The sequence below is a fragment of the Passer domesticus genome, chromosome Z, assembly GCF_036417665.1.
Source record: "Passer domesticus isolate bPasDom1 chromosome Z, bPasDom1.hap1, whole genome shotgun sequence".
Taxonomy (NCBI): Eukaryota; Metazoa; Chordata; class Aves; order Passeriformes; family Passeridae; genus Passer; species Passer domesticus.
The window spans coordinates 34559656-34585357 of record NC_087512.1 but is presented as its reverse complement, the minus strand read 5'-3'; the positions used below and the strand labels follow the sequence as shown (position 1 = coordinate 34585357).

Sequence of the window (25702 nt, the reverse complement as noted above, 5' to 3'; positions counted from 1 at the left end):
TTCCAAAGCTGCCAGGTAAGTCCAGCAGTTTTGAACTGCTCTCAAGGACCAGATCCTCAGTGGGTGCACACTGGTATACCAACAGCAGGCTAAATGAACATTTGAACTGTTTGAGGATTTGGCTGAAATTCCATCTCCACAAAGGGCCAAACCAGAGATCTGCTGAAAAGTGAAATGAGTAGTGACCGGTGTGGTCCAGCAAGACTTCGTAATTTTTTTATGGCTTTACATCCAGTGGGAACAGAACCAATTCTCTGAAACCCTTATTTTTCTTTCAAGAGAGTCTCACAGAGGATGTATAGGCACATTTGGTTCATATCTCTTTGTCACACAGGCAGTGAAGAGGCATGAGTGAGAGCCAACAAGCCAATTACATTAATATTCAGTCATGATCATTCATAATTCATGACAGTGGAGTTTATCTCCAGGAAAACAAAACCTGCGGAGACCCTTTGTTTTCTGTTAGAGTTTGTGTTTAAATAAGTGAGAAGACTGGCAACTTAAGAAGATATAGCACAGCCTTGCAGTCAGGATTTGGCATGCATAGAAGATTTTCCAGTTTTTGACCAACTGGCCTGAAGCTCCTAGGAATAAATAGGGAAGTCCAGGATAAAAGCCTGATAAGTACAGGCTGCAGCATGACCTCTTTATCACATAGGGTAAACCCATAAGTTTTCAGTTTAGTCACTAGTCCACTGAATATCTCTGAAAAGGGTTGTGGGTTCAGACATAAGACATTTCTTGGCACCCACCTTGGTAAGGAACTGCACTGATGAGATGACACAGAAGTCCCATCTTTGGTCTGGCAAAATATCTGTCGGTGCTGTACAGCCAGTCGTGGTCCAATGCAAGGCCCATTACACTGCAAACACAGAAGATTCACTCGGGGGAGGTAAAAGACAGGACAAGTTCCATTTTTTATAAAACTGCTAGTGAAATAAAGTGCATACTGCCATTCAGAGCCTATTGAGATTTCAACTGCTTTCTGGACCTCTGCAAGCTTTGAAGGCTGACTGTGCAGCCATTTTCTGCTCTACCTTATTCTCCTGCAGCAGCACTTAAACTACATTTCTGCATCTGCTCTCTAGATTAATTAACTCTTCTCTTCAATAATTTAATCTTAAATATGTCTGTTAGGGGAAATAAAATGCTCTCATGCCACTAGCCAAGAGCCTATGACCCATACCGGAAATCTCAATACATTACTTTTACTGTGCATTTTGCAGCACATGAATTGGCCAAATAACTAAGAATGCAGTGAACCAAGGACATATTCCACTCCACTGAATAATATAAAAGGATTGAAGGACAATAAACAAAAGCAGGAAGCATGAGAAGCACAAAAGATATGCAAGCTTTCTCCAAAATTAAGGCCACCCTAACATATTCAAGCTTAACTATTACATTTCCGTTTGACTCTCCTAATCATCTTCTTTGATTAAAACATAACTTGGTATAGTATGAAGCATGTATTTCTGCTATTTTAAAATTACATCAACTATTAGGAAACTGTTTTTCTAAGCGTCTGGAAATTATATCAAAGAACAAACTGAAGGCTGAATGACGGGTCATTAGTGTGAATCACTAGCTTAAAAACACCATGGGATTACACAACGGAGAACAAAATTCCAGGAACATTAAATGAAGGAAAGGAACTAACTCTAGAGATAGGGGTAGAGCAGGTAGGCTGTTTATTTTCTTTGTGAACTGGTAAAGTTGATCGCTACACCTACGCAATGGGTGACCTGATACCCCATAATACTACCAAGCAACATACTACTGAACCAGTGGCACATTCCTAACTACGTGTAACAGTCTTCTGGCTTGGAGACTAGGCAGTATGCAACCATGTGGAACTTGAATTTTTTTACTGTAAGCTAGGTAGAATACGTATTATATCATAATGCACAGAGATGAGGTCTAAAATTCAGAAATTAATTCTGAACTATCTGATTGTCTCAGTTGAATATGATGTCATGGGGAGCAACATAGCCCATAATGGTTTTTGCAAGGATGATTCAGTCCTTTCCTTGAAATTTCATAGGGAGTGAAAATTTTCTTCTTTGATATAAAGTGATGATTCCAAGCTTAACTTGAAATACAATAACTCAGACACCTTTCAAAATTTAAACAAAGGTGTTTTCAAGCAGTGATCAATAACACGTTCTAGTAGCTGAAGGCACTTTTTGCTACCAACATTATAAAAAAAACCGCGATGCAATGCAATCTGCTAAGAGAAAATGTGAAGATCTGCAAAACAACAGGAAAATGCCTTTAGCCCTCCATTCTGCCTTTCATCATAAAGCAAGTCAAGAAAGCTCACACTTTTTTGTATTCTCAGGCAACATCAGCAACTTTGTAAATCTGAATTACTGCACAGTCCTCCTGCCTTGAACCTTATCACAATCATCAGTCCTGAATCCAGCCAGTCAAGACTGAAGCACTCTCACTGGCTGGTAAGGGGAATTAAGACTTGAAGAAGGCTATTTCCCAGAAGTGGCCTTAATCACTGTAACACGGAGCTATAGACCATTCTGCTGGAGGACACAGGGGTCTGCAGTAAAAGCCCTTTTCATGACTGTGCTCATGTTCATGTTCATTTCTAGTGACTGTGAGAAGCTACAAAAATCCAAGCATGCAGTGCATCATATACAGAAAGAAGGACGTGAACAAATTAGCATCTGCCTCAAAGCCTCAAAACCATAATCTAAAGATACTAGGCTGAAAAATCACTACTCTCATTTTATGTCTCTTTTTTCTAGCCCACACTATGGGACTGTCCTTGGAATGCTACTTTGTTCCTCACCTGGCCCCAGGAGGAAGCTGCCCACTCAACACAGGGCTGCCTGTTACAGCTCTGTGTGTCCACAGGGCGCTTGGACACCTGGGCACACGCCTCATTGGACATGGGGACAGAGCTGCCTTTCGCTGTCAGGCGCTGGCATGTCACTCTCCGCGTCTGCAGGCCTCCACCACAGCTCCGTGAGCAAGGAGACCAGGATGTTACCATCCACCTGTGAGAGAAAGGAGAACAGGTCAGGGAGCAGGCACGTGACACTGTCTGCAGGATCCTTGGCATGAACTGGTCTTTGGCTATTGGACCACAGACAGGCAACAGTGGGTTGGCTCGTTCAGGGTGTGATCCTGGAACATCTGAGTGTCTCAGCCTCCCACAGTTTTCACTGGAAACTGTTCAGAGGATGAAAGCTGAGACAACTGCAAATTTTTCATGAATTGATCTTTCTCAAGGCTCTTTAGGCCCAGAATTAATTTTCTTGCCCTTAAAGCTGTTTTTAGAGGCTTAGTAAATACTCGTAGCCCTGGCACAGGGGTTGTGAAAATCTGCTCTTACATCACAGTGCCACAGAGGCCTCGATCACAAACTGCAGTGCAATGCTAGGACTAGCCCAGTAGCACCCATTAGTAGGGAAAACTATCTCTGTGTAATTGCTGGAGTAGCTCACAGGCCACTTCAAACTTGTGAGGGAATAGCCAAAAGCCTGCTGGGTCCTGCTGGTGCCTGCCTCTTCTGTTGCACTCCTGACAGCTGGCATAATCCAGAAAAGCCTGAACATTGCTCAGGAACAGTTAGGCCAGGGAAGGAAGGACACTGCTCTTTCCTCTTAAGATCAGACCATGTATTTACCAGCTGAGGCTGAGGCTCTGAACCCCTGTGTACTGGCATTTAAAAAATCCAGTCCAACTAGCTAAAAGGGTGTAAATAACAGAAAATAATAGTTTAATGCATTTTGTCGTTGTAAGGATCATTAGGTGAAACGCTCATACAGTCAGGTTTGGGAAAGCGTTAGGTAGGAATAGGGAGAATGCAACTGATTGTTAGTTTTCTAAACAGTTTTATGGTCAAGCCAGCAGTTTGCTTCATTAAATTTCTGTACACTTGGCAGGATTTGTGTGGTTTTGGGAGTAAAATACTGCCTATCACATCCCTCACCAGCAGTGTTTATGATTACTTTACAAAATAGGCAACAGGCATTCTTCAGTCCCATGGAGAGACATCCGTTTCTATTTCTCTGCCTTCTGCGGGTGATTAACTGCAGTGGTCTCAGAAACAAGTATAAACAAACATATTCCCAACCTGGAAAACAAGAACACTGGTACTCTTATGCAGTTTGGTGAGGCTGAACCTGCAATTTCCGCACTGCTTATAAAGCTCTGGTCTGCATGTCAATCAACTTTTATTTCCAAGCTTACATCTCAGCAGTTTCTCAGGAGCTGAGGGAGGGCTTGGGGTTATGTTACAATTCAGGGAAAGTATAAAAAGACATAAACCATTCCCATGGAATTTATTGTCAACAGCAAGGAAAACTGCTGCTAATGAGCATGTTTCATATTTCATCAAATCTCTTTTGGTTTCTTTCTTATGGCTCAGCTGGAAACTCAGAAAACATTTGCCTGCAAAGAAGAATAGGAATATATTTTAAAAGGTAACTAAACAGAAACTTGGAATATGCCTAAGACACAGCAAGATTGGAGAATCTGGCCACTTCTCATCAGCTTGCTTAGTACCTCTCCTTGCCTCAGCTTAGACTGTCTTTTTTTAATAAAAGTCCTAAATCACTGTTGAATAAATGAATGTCCATTGAATGAGGGAAGTTGTACTAAATTTCTCTTGAGATGCTCACTACTTTTAAGCGTTTGTATACTGAACATAACACATCCACATTGGACATAAGGGAGAGGAGGGAGCATAACACTACACTGACTCCTGGATAAGCTCAAGACGTCCTCTTCTTTGCACCAAAGGGTGTCAAAAAAAAAAAAAAAGACTTCATGAGGGGTGGAGTCAGAGAATAATTTATGTTGGAAATTATTTTTATTATCATCAAGTTCAATCATTAACCCAGCAATGCCAAGTCCACCAAAAAACCATGCCCCTAAGCACCACATCTACACATCTTTTAAATATGTCCAAGGATGATGACTAAATCACTTCCCTGGGCCAACTGTTCCAATGCTTGACAACTCTTTCCATGATGAATTTTTCCCTAATAGCCAATCTGAACCTCTCCTGGTGCCGCTTGAGGCTGATTCTTTTTGTCTTGTAACTTGACACTTGGAAGAAGAGGCCAACCCCCAGCTTACTACAGCCTCCTTTCAGGCAGTTGTAGAGAGTGGTAAGGTCTCCTGGGCCCCATTTTCTCCAAAGTAAACAACCTCAGCTTCCTCAGGCACTTCTTATGGGACTTGTACTCCAGACCCTTTACCAGCTTCTCTGTCCTTTCTCGTAGTGAGGGGTCAGAAATTGGACACAGTAGCTGAGATGTGCCAGAGGATAACCTAGGTGTAGCCAGAAGTTTTTCAAGTTGTCCTGGCTCATTTGTATATAGCAGTAAGTGAAAACCAGAGGACTACAAGGGCAGAGAGTTACAATCCTAAAGCAATCACAAGCTAGCAAACTCCAAAAAGAGGCAGAATTCAGCCCCCTTCATGCCCACTAGATCTGATGAGATGTCCCCTTTTTACAAAAGATATTTTTACCTTGCTAAGGGAATACTTTGCAGCTGCAGCCATGGCTATACTCCTGCCTGTATTGATTTTAAAGCAACAAAAGAACTTATAATAAAATAATGAAATAGCTGCTAAACTTAGCTTCTTGTCTGTTATATTGTTGGGGCAAACTGATATGAAGCAAAAAAAAAAATTATTCTACAGGTCTTGGGTGACAAAATTTCCATGCATTCAGTGTTCAGAACAAGCATGAAATTTATAACCAACACAGGGTGTGACCCAAGACATTGCAAGCTGTGAATTATCTTTCTACCTTGTCCTGTCAAAGTTTTCCACTAATATTGCTACAAAATCCCAACTGTCTGGATTTAGCACTCAAAAACTCCCTTTTAGCCATGACTTTTCCAAACAGGCAACAGAGAAACTGCAGTGGTGTGATGACCTGCACAAAGAACTCTTCCAGCACATCTTAAATGCACGTAAGATATTTTCACATGCGACAGACGAACCGGGAAGGGCAGTCTCTTCTGTTGCACGCGATGGGCTGCAGAGATGGCTTGGGTGTCTCTCCACAGTAGGATGCGTTGACTTCCACTCCATCCAGAAGGCACCTCAGCTGGGGCAGCTGCAGCCCTCTGTGGCCGCAGGAAGCCGAACAAGCTGTCAGTTTGTCCACCGACCACTGGTACTCTGCCAGGAAGTGTGGGAGAGGCAGGTTAACACTGAAAAACTGACAGCGGGGGTTTAATTAGAATGGAGAGAGTTGAAGATGTTCTCCAGGATGAAATACAGGGATATGGTGAAAGGGAGATACCTACCCCTGCAAGGCACCTGATTCAAACCCCTGACTGCCTTTGGTGTAACAAACCCAGTTTTTTCGTGCTTAGAAGCATCAGGCATGGAAAGTTAATAACATAGTATGGCAGTTAGGTGAAGCCAGATACCACTGAGCATCTGAATTTTTAAAGGTGTGTTACTTAAATGAAGATACGGTTAGCAGTAGTTCCCAGCAGTATCTATGACTCTATGATCTTGAAACCCCGTGTCTTTTACCAGACAGTTCAGATAATTTGTCCTGAAGATAAATGTGGGAATAGCAACACACTCAAAATTTTATAGCAAAATTGAAGGAAAAGTTAAGTTCCTCACCTCTCCATCACTGACAATTGGAGCAATGAAAGCTGCATGTTTTGTCCCATCCCAGCTGCACCACTGTGTTCTTGTGGCTTTATCACCTTTCTTCTAGGAGATCACTAACAACAACAGCTCCAGAACTTTTACGAGTGAAGGGTTTTCAAGGAAGAAGAGACTGTGAGACACTGACCTTTGAGTATTAATAGAGGGGCTTCTGTTTTAAGAGGTTTAAACTCTGCCACCTCTGTCTTGAATTTCTGGACAAGAAAATTGTCCAAGCTCAATTGTAAGCATAGCTTGAATTGGGAAGGTGTGTTTTGTGCTCAGCAGGGCAGAAATATCTGGTGTCATTTTGGCAAAGTAAAATATAAGACACTGTAATGTACCCAGTAGTCCTGCAAATCTATATCCATGGCAAGAAACCATCAAGACATCTTTTTCCTGATATGCATGGTGATGATTTCAGAGGGGAGAAATTCAGGATGAGAAAGACAGTGCAGGGAAGTCCATGGCAAGAGCTTTCCAGGGTGAAATGACTGAAATGGAAGAGTTACCTTGTATAGCCAGGGTCATTACTTGTGTGAGTGAGCCAGCCTCATTCTGGGCAAGGCAGCTGAATTCACCATTAGTGAAATCACTGACATTGAGTATATGAAGGATTTGTCCTGCTGCCAGGAGTTGATGTTGTAGACTGAGAGGCTCACCAGAGTAAAGCCAGGTAATGTTTGGGGTTGGATGTCCATCGACGGCACAACCTAAAAAATAGGTACATGAGAAAAACTTGCTGATTACTAAACCAGGTATATGCTTTGAAGAGGTCAAAATTAGGAGAAATAGTTGATTTCATCCCATTTTCTCCTCACTTTCTCATAAGGATAAAAAGTAATTCTGTAATAAGGAATACCTTCTCATCATCCAGAATAAAATCCAAAAGACAGATAATCTGCAAATAGGAAAATCCAAAATAGTTTGGAATTATTTATATCAGACCTTCTAAGGTTCCCACTGTTTTCTGATTATCCTCATATTGGTATTGAAGAATGTGGGATAGGGGGGTTATAAACCTGGCATAAACTCAAGGACTATTCTTGAATGTGCAATACAAATGCAACCTGGTCTCCAAATTTTCTACATAACCTACAGGACCACCTTCTTCTTTCTCTTTCTTTTAAAAATATTTTTAAATGTTATTTATTGTTTCTGTTACATTAAATATCAGACATTTTTGTTACACAAAAAAATTTGTTGGAAAACCAGAGAGATAAAATTGAGCCTTTACAGGTTTTGTTGGGTTGTGGTTTGTTTGTTTGTTTGTTTTTTCTTTTTTGTCACACAAGAAACAGCAACTGAAAAAACCCTGATGTTCTAAAGCATTGTGTGAGATCTACGGATCAGCAGCACAGATGATGAGATTTAAATTTTCAGTGAGTTCTTTGCCGGTTGACCTGAAGGAAGTGTATCTACAAGACGCTTTTTGCTTTTTACTGTGGTTCTTATATCAGCTGAACACTTTGCCAATTTCATGATGAATTGCAGGAAATTTGTGAGACTGGTACAAATTGGGAAAGTCAGCTAAGTTGTTTTGCCTATTTCCTGGGGAGAAAATTAAGAACTAGTTGACTTCCATAGCATAACCCATTGCCACCAATTGCAGGGGTGGGAAGATGGAAATGCTGTATGTGAGGGATGGCATATTTCACTAGGACTGCTTCTGGTTTAGGTTTGTCCTCCTGCACTGATATGTATGTCACTGAGACATGAAAGGTCTCCAAGTTTCTGCAAATGTAATCTGCTTCCAAAATGTATATATAAAATATTAGCTAAAGGAACAGCCAGTAATCAGTAGTTTGGGGGAAAACTCTCCAAAGCTATTGCCTAGATATGCACTACCAGCGAGTGATTACTACTTAACAGTAAAACTTTACTAATACCTATTTCTCACATTTCACAAGTGACATCTACTATATATTTTCCACGTATGGATTCATAGGCTGTGGGATAATATTTTATGCATAGTAAGTGAGAGCTAGAGTACAATAAAATCTCGTGTTCCATCAATATCTCCTTATCTTCCAGGAACAATTTTAATATAATTTAATGCAGATTACTAATACTTTTTATTTCCCCAATCCCTATGGACATTGACTGTTTTATCCTTTCAAAGCTCAAACCCCATCCATATAATGCCTAAGAAGGAATAGCTGTTTTTGTTTCCAGACACCACAGCTATTGCAGAACTTTCAGGTGTTGGAACCCTTGGGAAGATGATCAGGGAACACACTTCTGGGACTGTTTGGAGCATTCAAAGCTCTGGCATGAGAGGGCCTTTCTCCTTCAGCCTTAAGCAGAGAAAGAAAATACTTCAGTCCTTAAGCAGAGAAAGAAAATACTGCCTTCATCCTCCCTTCCAAAGATTACTGGGACTCTGAATTCATTCAAAGCCAGGATGAACTACTGATGTGCAAAAGCTGGAGATAGAAACAAAAATCTAATAAAAATGACATCTTCTAGTAGGGAAAATGTTAACAAGGATAACAAGGGCATATTTGGAAAGGGAAGACTGATGTTCCACAACAACTCCCGCAGTTTCTCAAGAGGACAGAATAAATGCACACTCCAGGATAAATTTACCTTTGCACCACCAAATTCCCCATTACACTTTGCAACAATTTCTGAATGACTGTAGCTGCAGAAAGGCTCTGGGCTAACATGCTAAGACTAGGAGAAGAAAATACAAAACATACACCACCTTTGCACTTTCAGACCTGATAAAAACAAATGCAAAGGACGTTGATATTAGGATCCCTTTTCTTTTTGGCAGCACAGAAAACATCAAGTGAATAAAAATATAAAATAAAATATAAAATAAATATAAATAATATATAAAACTATATAAAAGTAGAAATAAAGATATATAAATATAAAAAAAAATAAAATAAAAATATAAAAATGTCAAGTGAATTTTGCAAGTGCTAAATACATTTGAAAATGTAAATTTAAAAAAACCAAACCAGCACTGCCTTTAAAATAGGTACCTACTCTTAAAATATAGATTATTTTCAAGTCTTCATATTTGTCTAACAAATAACACTCTAATTTACTGTTGACAGGATGATTAGCCCCAGGAAATGTTTCTAATATTTATTAAAGATGGAATCTGAGTGAAGACTTCAGGCCAAAATCTGGTAGTTTATTTGATTTTGTATTTCTGTTATTTTACTGACCTCTAACAGAAATCAGTTGTGGACCACAATAAATGGTATTAAAATAATAAATGTAATGCTGCTACAAGACTTGAAACTTGACAGTATTTCCACTCTAAACTCTACATTTAAGAAAAAAAGTATGCTTTCAAAACAGAAATCAGATAAAGGATGAAGCGAGGAGCAAAATGCTTTGAACAAACTGTGGAGAAGCCACATATCAATCTGAATAGAACAACATAGTTTGGTGCTGAACTACTATGATGTGGCTGAGACTGTGCTACTGTGTTCACACTGTGTAGGTGATTACTGGTAGTGAGAAACAGTTCCCCATTTTCCTCTCAGGGCTAATTTTCTCCTTAGCTGACTGAAATGATAAATGCACGTTAAATGGAACGGAGTTAAAATTCAATTCCACCTTGTATGTAGCATAAGGATAAAAATTGACAGGATGTATTCAACTTTTAAACCAGCTGGAAGTAGGTAAGATCATGTTTGAAAGTCACATGTGTGTAATACCTGTTTTGCTGAAGAGGTAAAACTAAGAGGCATGTCTTTGTAGTTTTTCTAATGGGGAAAGATCTTTCAATATACTATAAAGTGACAGACACAACTGTTTGCTATTATGAAAATTGTTTCTCATTGCTCTCACACACTGAATGAAATAAAATTTATAAAAAGCAATGGAATAACCCCCCCCCCCCAAAACAAAAGAAAGAATTAATATTTTTATAAATTCAACTTTTACTTATATTTTTAAGGCAATGCAAATAACATGAATTTATGCTAGACAAGGAAAACCATATATTTAGGAATCCTTGAAATAAGCCAATTGAGTTAATAACAGTAGCACTTGAAAAAAGAAAAAGAAAAAGAAAAAAAGAAGGCATTTAAAATAACTATTTATGGCTCCAAAGGTGCAGTTGAAACATACTATACTAAACATATGACATGGTTTTTAACAGTTCTCAAAACACCTCAACTGGTTACCCAATGTAACACATGCCACACATGTTGTCGTTATGAGACATCACTTACATAGCATTGCAAATATACATAGTATTCAACAAAAATTGAGTCAGGCTCATTCCCAGCCCCACAGTGGTTGTAAAAAATGTTCCCAAATACACAGACACATGGTGGAGCCATTAAAAAGAAAGGGAATTTTCAAGCTCTGGTAGTTAATACTGTTTCCTAAAACAGTCTGACAACAGAAATCCTACACACTGAGAATCACGTATTAATAAGGACTGAATACAATCTCCAATGGCAAATCAAAAATCAAACCCTACAGTAATGGATACAGCATTTTTAAATGACCACCTAAGGTAACTTTGATAGGTTTACTAAATTCATGACAAAAACAGAAAAGGAGTTAAACTGTAAACTTCTAACCCACCACTGCCACAGCTCCAGGTTAACTGTCCATTTATGGGAGAAAAATGGCAGTCAGATGAGACTCGTGGAACAAGCACTGAACAACAGTACAGCACAAGGAGTTCAACAAAAGACAGAGCAAGAGCTGGAACATAATGCAATTATCAAGTTGCAAATGTCAGTGCTGCTGCACTGAAATAAAAACGTTTTTCTTTATGTCATAACTCAATATAAACTTGCTACATTTTGAAACAGCATCTCAGGTGGCACTTGGAAAATAAAGAAATCAGAGCAGAGGAGGTAGAGAGCAGACAGTTTGGGAAAGGCAGTGATGCTGCTCCAAAGAGGCTGTAACTTCTGTCCTTCTGAGAGATGTGAGCATTATCATAGAGTGAGAGGTTGCTTCAAAACTTGTAATTGAGAAGTCCTTTAGTCAACATGTTGGAAATCCCACAGTGTTTCAAACTCCCTTAACACTTCAGAAGAATTCTCAATTTTGCAAGTCTAAAAGATTTTTTATGAAAAGGAAGCTAGCAGAATAGGAGATCTCCATATCAGGATACCCTCAGCAAGTCTAATACTTCTATTTAGCCACAATGATTTTTCTCAGTGGAAATCTGCATTACTTTCATTAGAAAAAAATCTGGGTCAATTATTCAGGTAAAGCTTAGAGACAAAAGTTCAAGAGCTGCAACTCTTACAACAAACTCAAAATTCAGCATATATTTCCCCAAAGGCCAGTGATATTATTTTATATGGAAGCATTTCTGACCACTACTATAGATCAGTGGTTGTCAGATTATATCATTCATGGCACAAAATAGCAGTCAGGAAAAAACTCAAAGCAGCAGATTGCCTGGAGGACAACACTCTTTTGACCCTGTGTACAGAGCTTGGCAGTGGCTGGACTAGTGTCTGATTGCATGAAAAACAAATACTGTTTTAATGTAGCCAAAATGTTCAACCATTCAGAGGTATCATCACGTAATTTTTAACCCAAAATGTATGCAGTGTGTATTTGCAAAAGAAAAGCCACACATTTCAATGCAATCCTACAGTGTAGTCTGACATAGTCTGCTGTAGTCTGGTGTAGAAGGAAGATGATGGAACACTCTATGAACTTTTTACAATATTTAGGATGTAATTAATGTGATAGTATGTGATCAGGCAATTAAAAGCAAAGATAATGGCACATTCTTGATCTTAATTTTAATTCTAGTCTTTACAGAAAGGTCATGTACCTACCTGGAAATTCTCACACATACAGTGATAAAGCAGACTTTTCACTGAGAAAATATTGAAAGACACAGATAACACAATTAAAAGGACAGGCTATTCCATGAATGTACCTGATACTTTATCCTCATCACACTAGACATAATGTTAATATCAAATAAAGTTGCTAAAAAATATTCTTAGAACTTATTTTCAAAGATGATGACCAATTTATTACAGAGAATGAGAAAAAAAAGATATGGAGCAAAATAACTTCTCAAATATTCATGATTTTATCTGAATCCTAATGCACAGCTTCTGCAGCTGTCTTCTTCCTTAAGGGGAGCACAGATACCAGTTTAGTTGTAATTACTCACAAATTTTCTTTTTGCTAGCTTTGTGCAGATTGCAAATTATTTTGCATTTCTGCTTCAGATTTTAATACAGCAATAATCCCCAAATACAGGAAAATTAAAACCAGGCTCATGGTAGAGATGGGAAGAGCAAAGGGGAGTTACAAGAAAACATACTTTCCAGAAGATATACCCTTGCTCTTGAGTATATCAGTAAACACTGAAGAAATTTGTACTGATGAGATAAGTTGTGTTCATTAGGATAATTTATTGCTTTTCACACTGATTTTTGAACAAGTGTCAGTGCTATGGGAGCCAGATGTTATGGCACAGTACTTAGCAGGCAATTGCAACATTAACTTGTCTGGCTCTGCTTGAAAGAGTTTGATCCTGACATTAGCCTATCTGATCTGGTTCTTCTCCTAAAGTAGTCAGCTGTACATTTGGCTCACTATAATGCACCCAAGAACATGCAAAAAACTCTAGATAAATTTTTCTCTCTGCTGTCATGTCTAGATAACCCTTAAACCTACTGGCGAGTACTAACTAGTCAGAGGCTTGAAGAGATCCCCTCTAAAATAATAAAAAAACCTGACCTCTACCCTGAACTTCGGGTTTTGGCTCCAAGGCACTTGAACCTTTTAAAAAAGTAATTTATTCAAACTCAGAAGGCTGGCCATTGCAAGCAAGGTGACTCTTTTTTGGTTCTGCTTTCTGGGTGGTCTTCCAAGAACCTAAGCAATTCTACTGGAAAATGAATCAGATATGCTACTGCTAGTAAAAGAAAAATGAGAATGAAATACAGTAAATTTGGTACAGAGAAATCCTTTGTACCTTTTAAGTGAAAAAGTTATCACTATGTGATAAAAATAACTGAATTTCAAATATAGATATTTGAAGAACAGGACTTCGCTGTGCAGCTGGTCATTCTCTGAAGCAGCAGTGAAATTGGCAGCAATGCCCTAATTCTATGGTCATTTGGGGTAATGAAAGCAGAAAGAAACCTGCTTTTTAGGACTATGTTTGCAGTGCTGATAGTTAAATCATGTTCTAATTTGTGAAGTGAGGAAATACAGAAGTAATCAAGGAGAACACAATAAATACGGTGCAGCAGTATTTACATTTTTTTTTTTACATTTGACTGTACTTTTCTGGTAATAGAAAAATACAGTTTGTGATCTAACTTCACTGTACTTTTCAGTATCCCTTACAAGTAAGGAGGGATGGGAACCAGACTTCAAATAATTGACTAGGCTCTTCTCCATTTATTCATATTATCAGATTCCCAAAAATACCATTTTCCTTCTGCCCTCTTTACTTCAGTCTGAAATTATACAGGGAGTACTCCATGTTCATATTCCTAGAAGTATTCGTTTCTGAAATTTCTTCCAATGTTCCTGCAAAAACTCTCACTTAACTATAACTAATGTATAGATGTCAAAGTTATTAAAGCTTCATCTTTCACTACACAACACAATTACAACACATTCAGTATTGTTCAGTGCTGAAACAAGGACATATTTTAAAATCATATTTTGTGTCTTTTGCCAAGTCTGCTAATTCTTAGTCTCCAATAATAATACAATATATACAAGAAGTTGCAGTGAATCTCCATGAGGATTTGTAAGATCCTCAATTTCCTACTGAATTATATTCAAATACAGGAAATAACAAGCTTGAACCCAAAGGAAAACAAATATTCTTGACCTAAAGCTTTTTCTGCAGGAGTGTTAGAAGTCAGGAACACTGGACCCTATAACCTTGATATCTGCCAATATTAACATTAACAAAGATGAAGACTCATGGAAATGTGTCCAAGGACTTGTGTAAAAAAAAAAAAAAATCATTGATACTTGTAGCATTGATAAACTACTGAAAATATACGAGCTTAGGATGTTTCTATAATTCCAAAAGATAACATCATGAAGTAATCAGAATTGACAGAGGTCAAATGGTCATGAATATTTTTAAAACCCAAAGAATTATTTTCAGGTGACCAACAAAATACATTTTCTGTGAAAAGAGTAGTGTTCCTTGTAATATTTTCATCACCAACATTCAGGACAAATATAATCAAAATTTGAAAAGTCCCAAAGACAGAAACATTAATAAGAGTAAGATCAAGATCTAATGTGAAAACTTTCCAGAGAAATGTAAATTTGTTTTACTTCAGAAATCAAATGTGTTTTATCTTACACATAATGTAAAGTCTTTCTGTGTGTCTGCCATGAACCAAGAACATCAGAATGTGCATGACAGTCTGTGGCTCGTCAGTGATTGCATAATTGCAATACCATAAACCCCAGAAATATTTCCAAACTCATGGGTGTTCTAGCTCTGCTTTGGAGATAATCCTGTCCTTCAGTTGTGTGATCTGCAGATAATAGACAAGTGTCTACTACACAATCTGACAATCAATGTGAGGACGAGGGAGGACTGTGTACTTCTGCACATATTTTCAACATTTGTGAAGGAGCAGGGCAAGCATCTATCTAAGCAAGCCACCATCTACATCATACTTTACAACTGGATGATGAGTTGGGCCTAGAAAGCTGTCTGTAATCTCAAAACTTTAGAAGCAAAAGTACATAAGATAAAAATGTTGCTGATTCTGTTGGGCAATGCATGGGTCTTTTAACAGGTAGTTTCCTCTGCTTTTATTGTGAAGGCACATAAATGCCTTCTCAATGACCCTTGCAATGAGAAGGAAAACCTCCAGACGAGATATCTGTGTGTTATGATACTGATCTCTATCTTCTGCAACACCCTGAAATTTAAGTAGAAAAAACCCATAGGAGATTATTCCAGACAGCAAGTTAATAATTTTACATGGTTGAAATGATGGTGGAAGCACTGCACAAATACACTTTGTAAAAGACAATGTATAGCATGTATAATAATCCAGAAGTTCTATTTATCTCCTTGCAACTCAGTTTATAAATTTTTTTTAATATTTGATACAGATGTTAATTTCCAAACAAGTTCTTCTCTGCCATGGACTTCCATTGCAGAAGTTTGCATTTTTTTTAACCCCCCAAGGCATGAAACCAGTAAACTGGTCATTGGTTAATGAAGTTTTGATTCCCATTTTTCTTAAACTCTGGCAAACCCATGCATGACTTTATCCAGATTTCAAACATAATTTTTCACGTTTGTTGTCTTTAACTCCTGTAAAAGAAAATGTTCACCCAGAGCTTACTTATCACTCCTTTTCTTCACATTTCACTCTGTTCCTTTGCACATATCCTGTTTTCCTTCACTACTCAACAATTCCTTATATGACTAGATTTCCAAAAATATGTCTAACTGAATACCTTTTGAGTCCCAAGAGATACTGGTGCCTAAAGTATCACAGACAAGGATCTCACACATAACAATTTATAGTTCTTCTATGGGACATCCAGAGGATGTACAGCCAACACCTTGACATAATAAATGATAAAAGACTTAGCAGGATTAAAGTTGATTGGGTGGGTAGTAGAATGGAAAGAATCAATGGACAATATTCTAATTGACTGGATAGCCCATTCCATGCCAATGTTTTGTTAGAAAAAAAAAATCACAGAAGATTTTCATAGGTTTGAATAATAACAAGGCTCAAATTCAAACGAGTAAAACTCCAGTGAAGTTGAGAGAACTGCCCCAAGAATTAAACTGGTTTGCTATTTTGCAATTACAGTCCACGGAATTTCCTTGCCCATGAAGTGAAACAGCAGGATACAGAGCGACATGGCCAAATGGGATTGATCTGGACGTGGTTGTACACAGACAGTGCAGAAAACCCTTTGTCATTCAATTACTTCTTTTAAATAATAAAAACTGCCTGAAACTCCTAAAGTCCTCTTTTTGGAAATCTGGGAGGAAATGGATGAAACAGGAGTATGACCCAGTCTTAAATCAGTGAACATAAAAAAACCTTACTCAAAATTATTTATTAAATGCTAATAAATACCTACAATATTTTCCTCACTGAGGACTATTTCAATGCAGTTTTTGTGCAAGCAGAAATGTAATCCAGAACTGCAGACTAAAAACCACTGCAAATGTATGCAGATATATGTAGATGCTTGGAAAAGGAAACCACAAAACTAAAAGCATAAATAGAATGTCTCCATTGTGAAAATAAAATCTTAAAATTGCTGTTAAATGTGAGGAAAGAATGTTTTGGAAAGTGTAGAGATGTATTAACACTCAGGACATTGCATCTGCAGAACCCTTGCTAAAAGTTTCAGACCCCTACCCCTAAAAGGAGAAAAGATAGCTCTGAAGTTGTAGAGCTTGACAAGTTTTCATGGTATGCAGTAATGTTTTTGTTAGGAAAGCTGTTTGCCTATCTGAGCCTGACAATTAATAGAGTTTTAAAGCAGCCTGTGAAACGAAATAATAAAATAAATATACCCTGAAATGTAGAAAATAATGAGAATCTCTTTGCAAACAAATCACACCCACAGATCTGAAAGGAGTTTAGAGAAGTTTACAGTTTACAAGAAGAACTTGCTGTGTAAAGAGGATAGAGCTATATGGAAGGCAAAAAAGGATGAAAAGAAGAAAAGCATTCCTTCAGGATGAATGATTCCTTATATGGCTTCATGCAAACACTGATTATGTGAAATAAGAAAGAGAAATAAAATGAACAACTTAAACCAGAGAGCATGCAAGGTCAAAACATGTAGAGAGGGATAGGCAAAACTGTGGGAAAGGCTCTAAAGAAGGATATACAACATGAGTAGCAGGCATATGGCAAAGCAACTACTCAAATATAAAAGAAAAATTAAAACAGAACCACTAACATCTCTTCTTTTAGATCAAGTAGCACTCCCATCTGCCATGTCTTTGTGTTGAATAATTGCCAGCCCCCCAGGGCAGGAACTGCTTCTTGTAGGGTGCTGTATATATATATAAAGGGTGGCACCATGCATTCAGCTTTCAACTAATTGAAGGACCTTTTATAAAAATGAATTTCTGAGGTCTAAAAAGTATTTGGCATTGATTATGACTCACAACAAACTATTGATTTGATGTCTTTTGTCTCAGTGCCCATGTCTAGATAACCAAATCCTTAATGTAAAGGTTAACTAGATGCGTAACTGTAATATAAACTCTAACGTCTTTAAAATTTAAAAATCTTAAAGCACTTGACTTACCTATGAGAGCAGAGCTCCCTGGACTGACAGTCAGTTTTGTTCCTGAAGGAGAAGTCAGCACTGAATGGGTGCTGGGCCCAGCACTGCTAAGCACTGCTGTCAAGTCTTCTAGGTAAGGAAGAGGTCGTGGAGGCTCTGGTAATAGATTGGGAGAATGAGCAACACTACAGCAGAAAACATCTTGGGATACAGATCCTGGTCCTCTTCTTCCCCCACCCCCCCCAACTCCCCAGATATTGCTGCAATTTTCACTGTGCTGCAACATTGCCATTTCTGAAGGGCAGATTAAGCAAATCTTTTCCTTGTGTTAGGTAAGGTGCTGGAGAAATTATTAAAATAACATCTGTATCAATGTGACCACAAACTTAAAGAAATAATCTTTGCAGGTTACCACAGCAATCTGGTAGCCCTTATTCATATATGACAAAGTTATATGGTATTAGGAGATACAGCAGCTTGGGAGAAAAAGCAAATGTATACAGCATAGAAGCCAAATCACATGTTCATGACAATTAATGAAAAACTTTTAGTGTCTGCTACAACCTGGATCAAGCCCTAATTAAATATGGTTATAATGCTGCCAGATCCTGTGGTATACTTAGGCAGAACTCCAAAGGACTAAGAGTTCAGAGCTCAAGAGGATCAGTCTATGCTGAGAACTGCAGGATTTAGTTGTTTACTAACCACAATGTTATTTTAAAAATTGAAGTAATGCCTAGCATTCCCAATTCTTCTTGTCATGAAAATGATGTGATATTTGATTGAAATGAATAGTGGCTTCATCCCCTTTCAATTAGATTACGGCACATATTACGCAAGTTTTCTACTGCTGATGCCATTCAGCGCCAGGAGTACAGGTCAAGGATGCCTGAACTGTTCTGTTCCATCAAGGAGCTAAAAATGTAATTTGCTTACAAACATAAGCAGCTTGCATAACTCACAGTAACTTACCATCTTTAAAAGCTAAGCCATCTATAATGATCAGAAAAGGATTTAGAGATCATCTGGGAGTCTTTATTTATAGGCTGAAACTCAGCTGATTTTTTTCCAGATTATTTTTTTAGACTGAGATGCTACAGTCAGTCTGGATTAGCAGGAGAAAAGTTTGAACCTTCATTTTAATATTGTCTGCAAAAATCTCACTGTTATACATCCTCTGGAAGCTCACTAGTTATGAAAGATGAGAGCTGTAGTGGATGCCCTAATGGTGTTGCCCCAGTTGTGGGGAATAGGTTTCAAAATTTGAGACATTACCAACAAATGCACTTCTAAAGAGCTGAAAATCTGTCTGGATCAGTCATCTGCCAGGCAGGCAGAAATTATAGAAGATGAGTTACTAGGAAAGGAAATGTCTTTCCCACAATTACCTTACCCACAATTCCAGATCCCACCAGGTACCACTTCCACTCACATTTCACAGCTGCCACCCTCTTTCAAATCACCCAGATGGGCTTTCTGTCCGGTGTTTAAAAACACAGGAAAAGTAAAATTCACCATTCACATGTGAATGTACATCACACAACTTGAGATGTACTTTTTAGAAGAGAACTGGTTTTACTGACCTTTGTGAAGTGGGTCAGTATCACACAATCTTGAATGGAAAGACTGCTCAGTGGAGACAGAGCACTTCACAGGGAAAAAGTGCCATCACTCTCATTTTAAGATAGTCACTTTAAGAAATGGTTAATAAATGCTTTTCTTACTTAGCAAGTCTGAAAGGGTTTAACTGAGTATCTTGGGACTGGAAGGTGTGATCTCTGTTTTTAGACATTTTCTCCTTATCCACTTTCCTTTTACCACCACCTTGCTTCAGCTGATGCTGCCCAGAGTACAAACAGAGATTGATGCTCCCTTTAGAACAGGGCTGCCTGCATGCCATTTCCTCTTTCCACAACAACCAGTTAGTTCTGCCATCTGGATGTGCCAGTAGCCACATTACTGTTGTTGCTAGTCCAAAATACCAAAATACACTGAACTTACCAAGAACCAACAGCTGGGAGCTTTCAGTTACTTCCCCGTGAAGATTGGATGCCTTGCAGGAGTATAACCCCTGATCTGATAGAGAAACATTTGCTATTAACAGCAACCCATTTTGCAGATGGTGAGCAGAGGACAGCTTCACCTTGTTCTTAAACCAAGTAACTTTTGCTTCAGGAACACCTGGGAAAACATTGGCAAAGTGTAACTAACACAAGTAAGTATTACAAGGCAAAAATAATTGTAAGGCAAATAGTGGAAGAAGAGATGAGGAGTACTAAGTGCAGGCTAAAGAAGAAGGGGAAAGGACAAGGAAGATTTCATATGGCCACAGTTCTTTAGAGCAGTGACTCAAATAAACAACTAAATAAATACAGAGACAGACACAATTAATACACTTCTTGCAGGCAGCTACTCAGATAGTCCTAGTCTAGAAAGGCAGATTCCTCTGCACTTCACTAGCAGCAGAAGAAACAGGGGTTAAAAGTGAGATCTCCTTAATGTTGAGGTATTGCTGTTGAGAAAGATGCACCCTGCCTACAAAATGTCCATCAATGCTACAAAAACTAATTGTATTCTACAAGCGTGCCCTTCCCCTTCTCCAATGTTTCCACACTAACAGGAGATTCGCAGGTACAGCTGTTCCTACAGTTTGTTTTGGGGAAGATAAGCAATTTATGCCAATGAGCAGCAGTTTTATTTTCTTTTGATCTCCCAAGTTCAGTGACACACACAGCCTCGAGACAGGAACAGGAGGCAGCCAGCACAGGGATGAGCAATCATGTCGCATCACTGCCACAAGGGGTAGCAAGAGCATTTCAATCGCCTTTGCTGGGTAACGACGGATGCCAGAGGACAGAGGGCTGAGTGATTCCCTTGCAGAAGTATCACAGAGACTCAGTCTGAGAGGTGCCAGCTGGAAACAGAACTCACTTTGCTGGGCAGGCAAGACTTTAGGTAGTGAGTAATTACCCGAGTCTATTCTTCTTCAGCTTTCCCCTCCATCATGTGCATGTATCCAGCACAAAAAGCCTACCTGGAATACTAGTAAGCAGAATTGTGTAAGCCAAGTGAGATAATTTTGCCAAACCAGTGGCTCTGGGAGAAAGGAATCATTGCAATACAAGTTTATAACAGTAGTGACTAGTTTCCAATGCCACAACATTCTTGAAATAGTGAATAATATTTCACAATCTGATATAGCTGATGAATAAAAATAGGCCATAAATCAAGGCAAGAACTAGAAAACAAAATCTTCAGCATGTAGGTGAAACACAGAGAAAAGAACTGTTTAGGAGAACTGAGAGAACTGAAAATTAGAACAACAAAGATACAAGGAGGTAAAGGACAGGGAGGTAACATGTTTTAAGCTATCCTTCCAAACCTGTTCTGACTCAACCGTCACTAATTGTACATGACATTTTGCAGAATGTCCTACAAACTAGATTCTTAAAACTGATTCCTTCTTACATGTCAAACTGTATTTTCAGTAACAGTCTGGGCCATATTGCTTGAAGCTTCTGGTATGCAAATGAATATCTGCACAATTTAAGTGCTGAAATCAACAGAAAGGTCTCTAGTGATGCTGATGAGATCCAAATTGCTCTCACATCCTATTTTTAAGTGAAATGGTGCACAGTAGTAAAGTTACCCACACCAAAAATGCTGCTGGCTTTCTGAAGCTTGGAGCAAATCCTCCAGCTGGCAGTCACAGGTATCTGCAAGACTCCTGAGTGACTTTTGGGTGGGAGTTCCCCTAGGATTAGTTTTGGAGAAGTCTGGAATTGACAACAATCACCTAACAATAGTTAAAAAATATATTCCTTCACCTCTATCAACAAAGAAATGATGTTATGTCAAGTGAAATAATGTTTGCTTTCAATCTTGATCAAAACCATTACACTGCCTTTGTGGTAAAAATGAAATAGAGCTTCATCTTGACATAAATCACATCAGGTGCCAATTAAACTCTAATGCATCCAGAATGATTATATTTCCCCTTATCCCTTAGTTAACATCTATAGATTTCAACTCAGAAGACCGACTTTGACAGTGCTTATGCCTGTCTTAAGAAGTTGAAAAGCAATATAAAATTACTCCCTAGGCTTTGATTGCATACTCTTCCATTGTCTCTTATTTTTAAGAAACCTTCTCCAGGTTTATCAACACATGTTGGCAGCAAGTGTATATTTCTGGACCTTGACAGAAAACGCAGCTTCAGAGAATACCATAACTGATCCTTAATATTTATCTTGTAAGTATTCTGCTGTCTTGCTGACTCTCAGTAAAAATGTGTCCTTACATGAGCTGAGATATCCAGATCCAATACACATATGGTCCTATGCCAGAGACTGTACAGCACAGTGATAGAAACACATCTTATATTAATGGGATAAACTGTCACTGAACTCTGACCTAAAACTCTCATTGGTTGGGCTGGCTCAGGACATCCTGACATGACTAGAAAGAAAGTAATAGAAGGAAAAAACTATAGCTTTACAAAACTGTGTGAAGAGCTGTTTTCATCCAGAAAAGTCTCCACATAATTTCTGGATATGCTAGTTTGCTTTCTAACTGTGTTAACTTTGCTCTCACGTACTAACTACTTTTTTATTGCCAGATGTTATTGCATTAACTGTTGCATGCTAATTTACTACAATTTAGTAGCCATTTCACTGTTAATGTTTTCTGGGGAGCTTTGGCAAACTAAACAGATGTAAAGTTTATCTACCTGAAAGGAATCACTAGGATATGACACATTTGATGACTGCAGAAGTAGTGCACGTTACTCTTATCCCTAGAATTGTTTGTTCTAAGGGTGATCAAAACTATATAAAAGGCTGAATAATCATAAAGCTGATGCTAAAACAAAATGTTTGTTCTTACATTAGAAGGAAAATTACATTTATTCTCATACTATGTTATAGGTTTTATGAGCTGGTTAATTTTTCAGGTGTAGGTGAGACAGCTGATAGAAATTACTGTTCTTGAATCATTCCTCGAGGTAGCTTTTTTGCAAGTGCTGTTGAATTATGAGCATTACTTTTACGAAATTAGAATTCTAGTGCCCATAAAACATATCTGTCCTCATTATTAACTCTCTCATCCCCTTTGCAACATAAAACCTCAGCTTGGGGTTTATGATTTTATGATAATTTCAAGGGCATTAATCTCTGGTGTCAAAATAGTTAATATTTTCTGCAGAGACAGTAGTAGAATTTTTTTTTTTTCACTCATGGAGAAAATTAGGATTTAAGAAAATTTCTTCAGTGTCACAGAAGATTCCAATATACAGGTAGTAGATAGAAAAAGCCTTCTCTTAGACGAGAAGACACAGTTAAAATTTTCCATTTTGGATGTTGTCATAGTGGGTGAGTTTCACAAAATTGCTAGAGATTATTTTCCTCTCAGAAAAGACTTTGAATCTGTGCCCCTGACCATTTTGTGTTTCTAGGAGTATAGTTTGCTGATATTATAAGTACTGTGGAAACTTTGTTTAGTCACATCGTGTTGTTTACATGGTGCTTTTGGTGAAGAGAAATGGCTACACTTAGATCTGCAATACCTGTCTGAATCTGTGGGTTATGTATCTGGGCAGCTGACAGAACCCAGAGAGAGAAATCCAAAATAATTCGTGTTAATATAATATTTAGTCTCTTTCATACAATGTCCATGCAGGTGAGCATGGTGAGGCCTGGGGGAAAAAAACCAGGTGTCATTTCCATCTTCTTCCTTGAAAGTCACTGGACACCAGTCTGATTGCAGGCGTGTGTTATACTATGCATAACAGTGTAACGAATCCATGGTATGGCCCCAGGTTTTCAGAGATTTCCCAGCTCCTCCTCCTGATCTCAACATCATTCCCACAAACAGCCATAGGACTGCCACACACAGATATGGTCAACCTATTTTAGTTACCACTGGAAAGAGGCAAACTGTCACTGTAAAACTGAGGGATATTCAGTCTCTGACCAGAAAATAATTTTAGGGAAAATCCCATTTCAGTAGAATTCCTCTGATCTCCTGCACTTCCAAGATGAAAAAAAAAGGAAAAAAAAAAACCAGAAAAAAAAGAGTTCTAACATGCCTTTAATATAAAATAAGTTTGGCAGAAAAATAAGAAACTAGCTGGAATGATTTTTAAAATCCCCATCAGTGACAAAATTAGTCAGTCCATGCTTGTATATTGTCACTGAACATACCCAACAGGTAGCCACGTGTATAAGTTTTGTTGCATCCGCACCATACCGTGTATCTCTTACAATGACGCCTGTGGCATTGACTCAGTTTTATTCTTTTTTGAGCCCAATTTTCTTAAGCCACTATATGTGTCTTGTTTGATATGGACAAGAAGAGGACAAGTTCTATGATAAGAATTAATAGAAACAATGAAGTATCCCCCAAGACCTAGGAAAACCTTGCAATTTCATTCAGCTGCAATTGGAGATACCAATTTAGCAAAGAATCCCACAGAAATTTATAGCCAAAGGCTATAAACTGCAAAGGAGAGAATAATTTTTTACCTGCAACCTGGCAGTTAATGCTAACATTTGCTTTCTGGATTGTTTTCAGCATGCTTCCAATATCAACAGTGACGGCAGGTGATTCGGTGTTGATCATGGTAGCTCTTGATGCCTTTATCAGTGGCTTTCCTGCATAAAAGAAGCATCACAGTTTATCATAACAAGAACATTGGAGTCACAATGGCATAGATAGGTTGGAACACTCTTTGTGAAAGTACATGCAACAGGCAGGCGGATAAGGGAAAATGAACTGTAAGGGCACCTGCTTTTTATAATATTTCAGTGTCACCAAATTCCATGGGTAATGCTGTCTTGAAAAAAGAAAAGGCATGCTTGAAGCAGAGGCAGAATAGCATTTGGACACATAGGAGGACCAGCTGAATCAATAACCAGCACAATAATCAACACCAGCACAACTGGAGCTGCAGTGAGATGCTTGCCTGGCACTGCAGCTGCACCACCACCCTTTAGTAAAGACCAAACCCAGGAGCCTGAGTGATGGCTACAAGCACAGTGGAGAAAGTCTAGAGTAACCTGCATGCTGTTTCTACAAAATGATCATGGTTTCCTTAACCTACAGGGGAAACAACAGGGTGGGGAAGACCAGATCAAAACCAGAAAGTTTTCTCATGATGGCCAGCAGAAGTAGATGAGGGATATAAACTGAATTAATGCTATACACCATTACTAGATGTTTTAGATAAAACAAAACAGGTTATCTGATAGGAAGCGGTTTGTCTGTAATACATCTACTGCTTTGCCCACAATAAAGTGTGCTTTTGACATTGGTGACAGCAAGTCAAGGTGTTTCACTGTTGCTGTCGTCTTTGTGGCATTACTTACAAAGTTATCCACCGTCAGTGGCTCAGGATGCCTTCTGCAAATCCTTTTGTAGAGCTACTGTAAAGGGATGCTTACAAAATAGGTCAGGGGTACCCAACCTTAGCTTTGAGAGAGAGGACTAATGCAGCAAAGCTTGACAAGAGCTGAATTAAGGCACTCCCCTGACTCAGAGAAAGTCATGATGTTGCAGGAATAGCAGAACATAACAGAATTACTGAATTGCTTTAAATCACAGGGGACTTGGGTGTTTTTGACTCAGTGTTGCATTTTCAAACACATAATTTTCCAAAAAGCTAAACCTTTTCTCCCCCATTTGAAATAAATGGTCAGATACAAAACCAGATATCCTCTTTGGCCTCCAAAAGCTGCAGCTTCAGGCTAATGTCTATCACTAGCTTTATTTGTATGCTAATTTGGTACTGACCAATGAAAAAGATGGATCTGAGAAAAAGAATTTGATTTCA

At 38.4% G+C, this 25702-nt stretch overlaps 1 protein-coding gene across 5 annotated transcripts in view; it reads right to left on the bottom strand.

The window, feature by feature from the left end:
• Positions 1 to 25702, bottom strand: part of ADAMTSL1 (ADAMTS like 1) — a 174854-nt gene that overhangs the window by 6590 nt on the left and 142562 nt on the right. For all 5 annotated transcript variants that reach the window (XM_064402840.1, XM_064402841.1, XM_064402843.1 and 2 more), the window contains 7 exons: positions 24396 to 24524; positions 19876 to 20055; positions 17896 to 18030; positions 7158 to 7358; positions 5979 to 6159; positions 2807 to 3014; positions 753 to 862 (listed from right to left, as the gene is read on the bottom strand). In XM_064402840.1, coding sequence (XP_064258910.1) covers positions 753 to 862; positions 2807 to 3014; positions 5979 to 6159; positions 7158 to 7358; positions 17896 to 18030; positions 19876 to 20055; positions 24396 to 24524 — 1144 coding nt within the window. The remainder of the gene's footprint in view (positions 1 to 752; positions 863 to 2806; positions 3015 to 5978; positions 6160 to 7157; positions 7359 to 17895; positions 18031 to 19875; positions 20056 to 24395; positions 24525 to 25702) is intronic.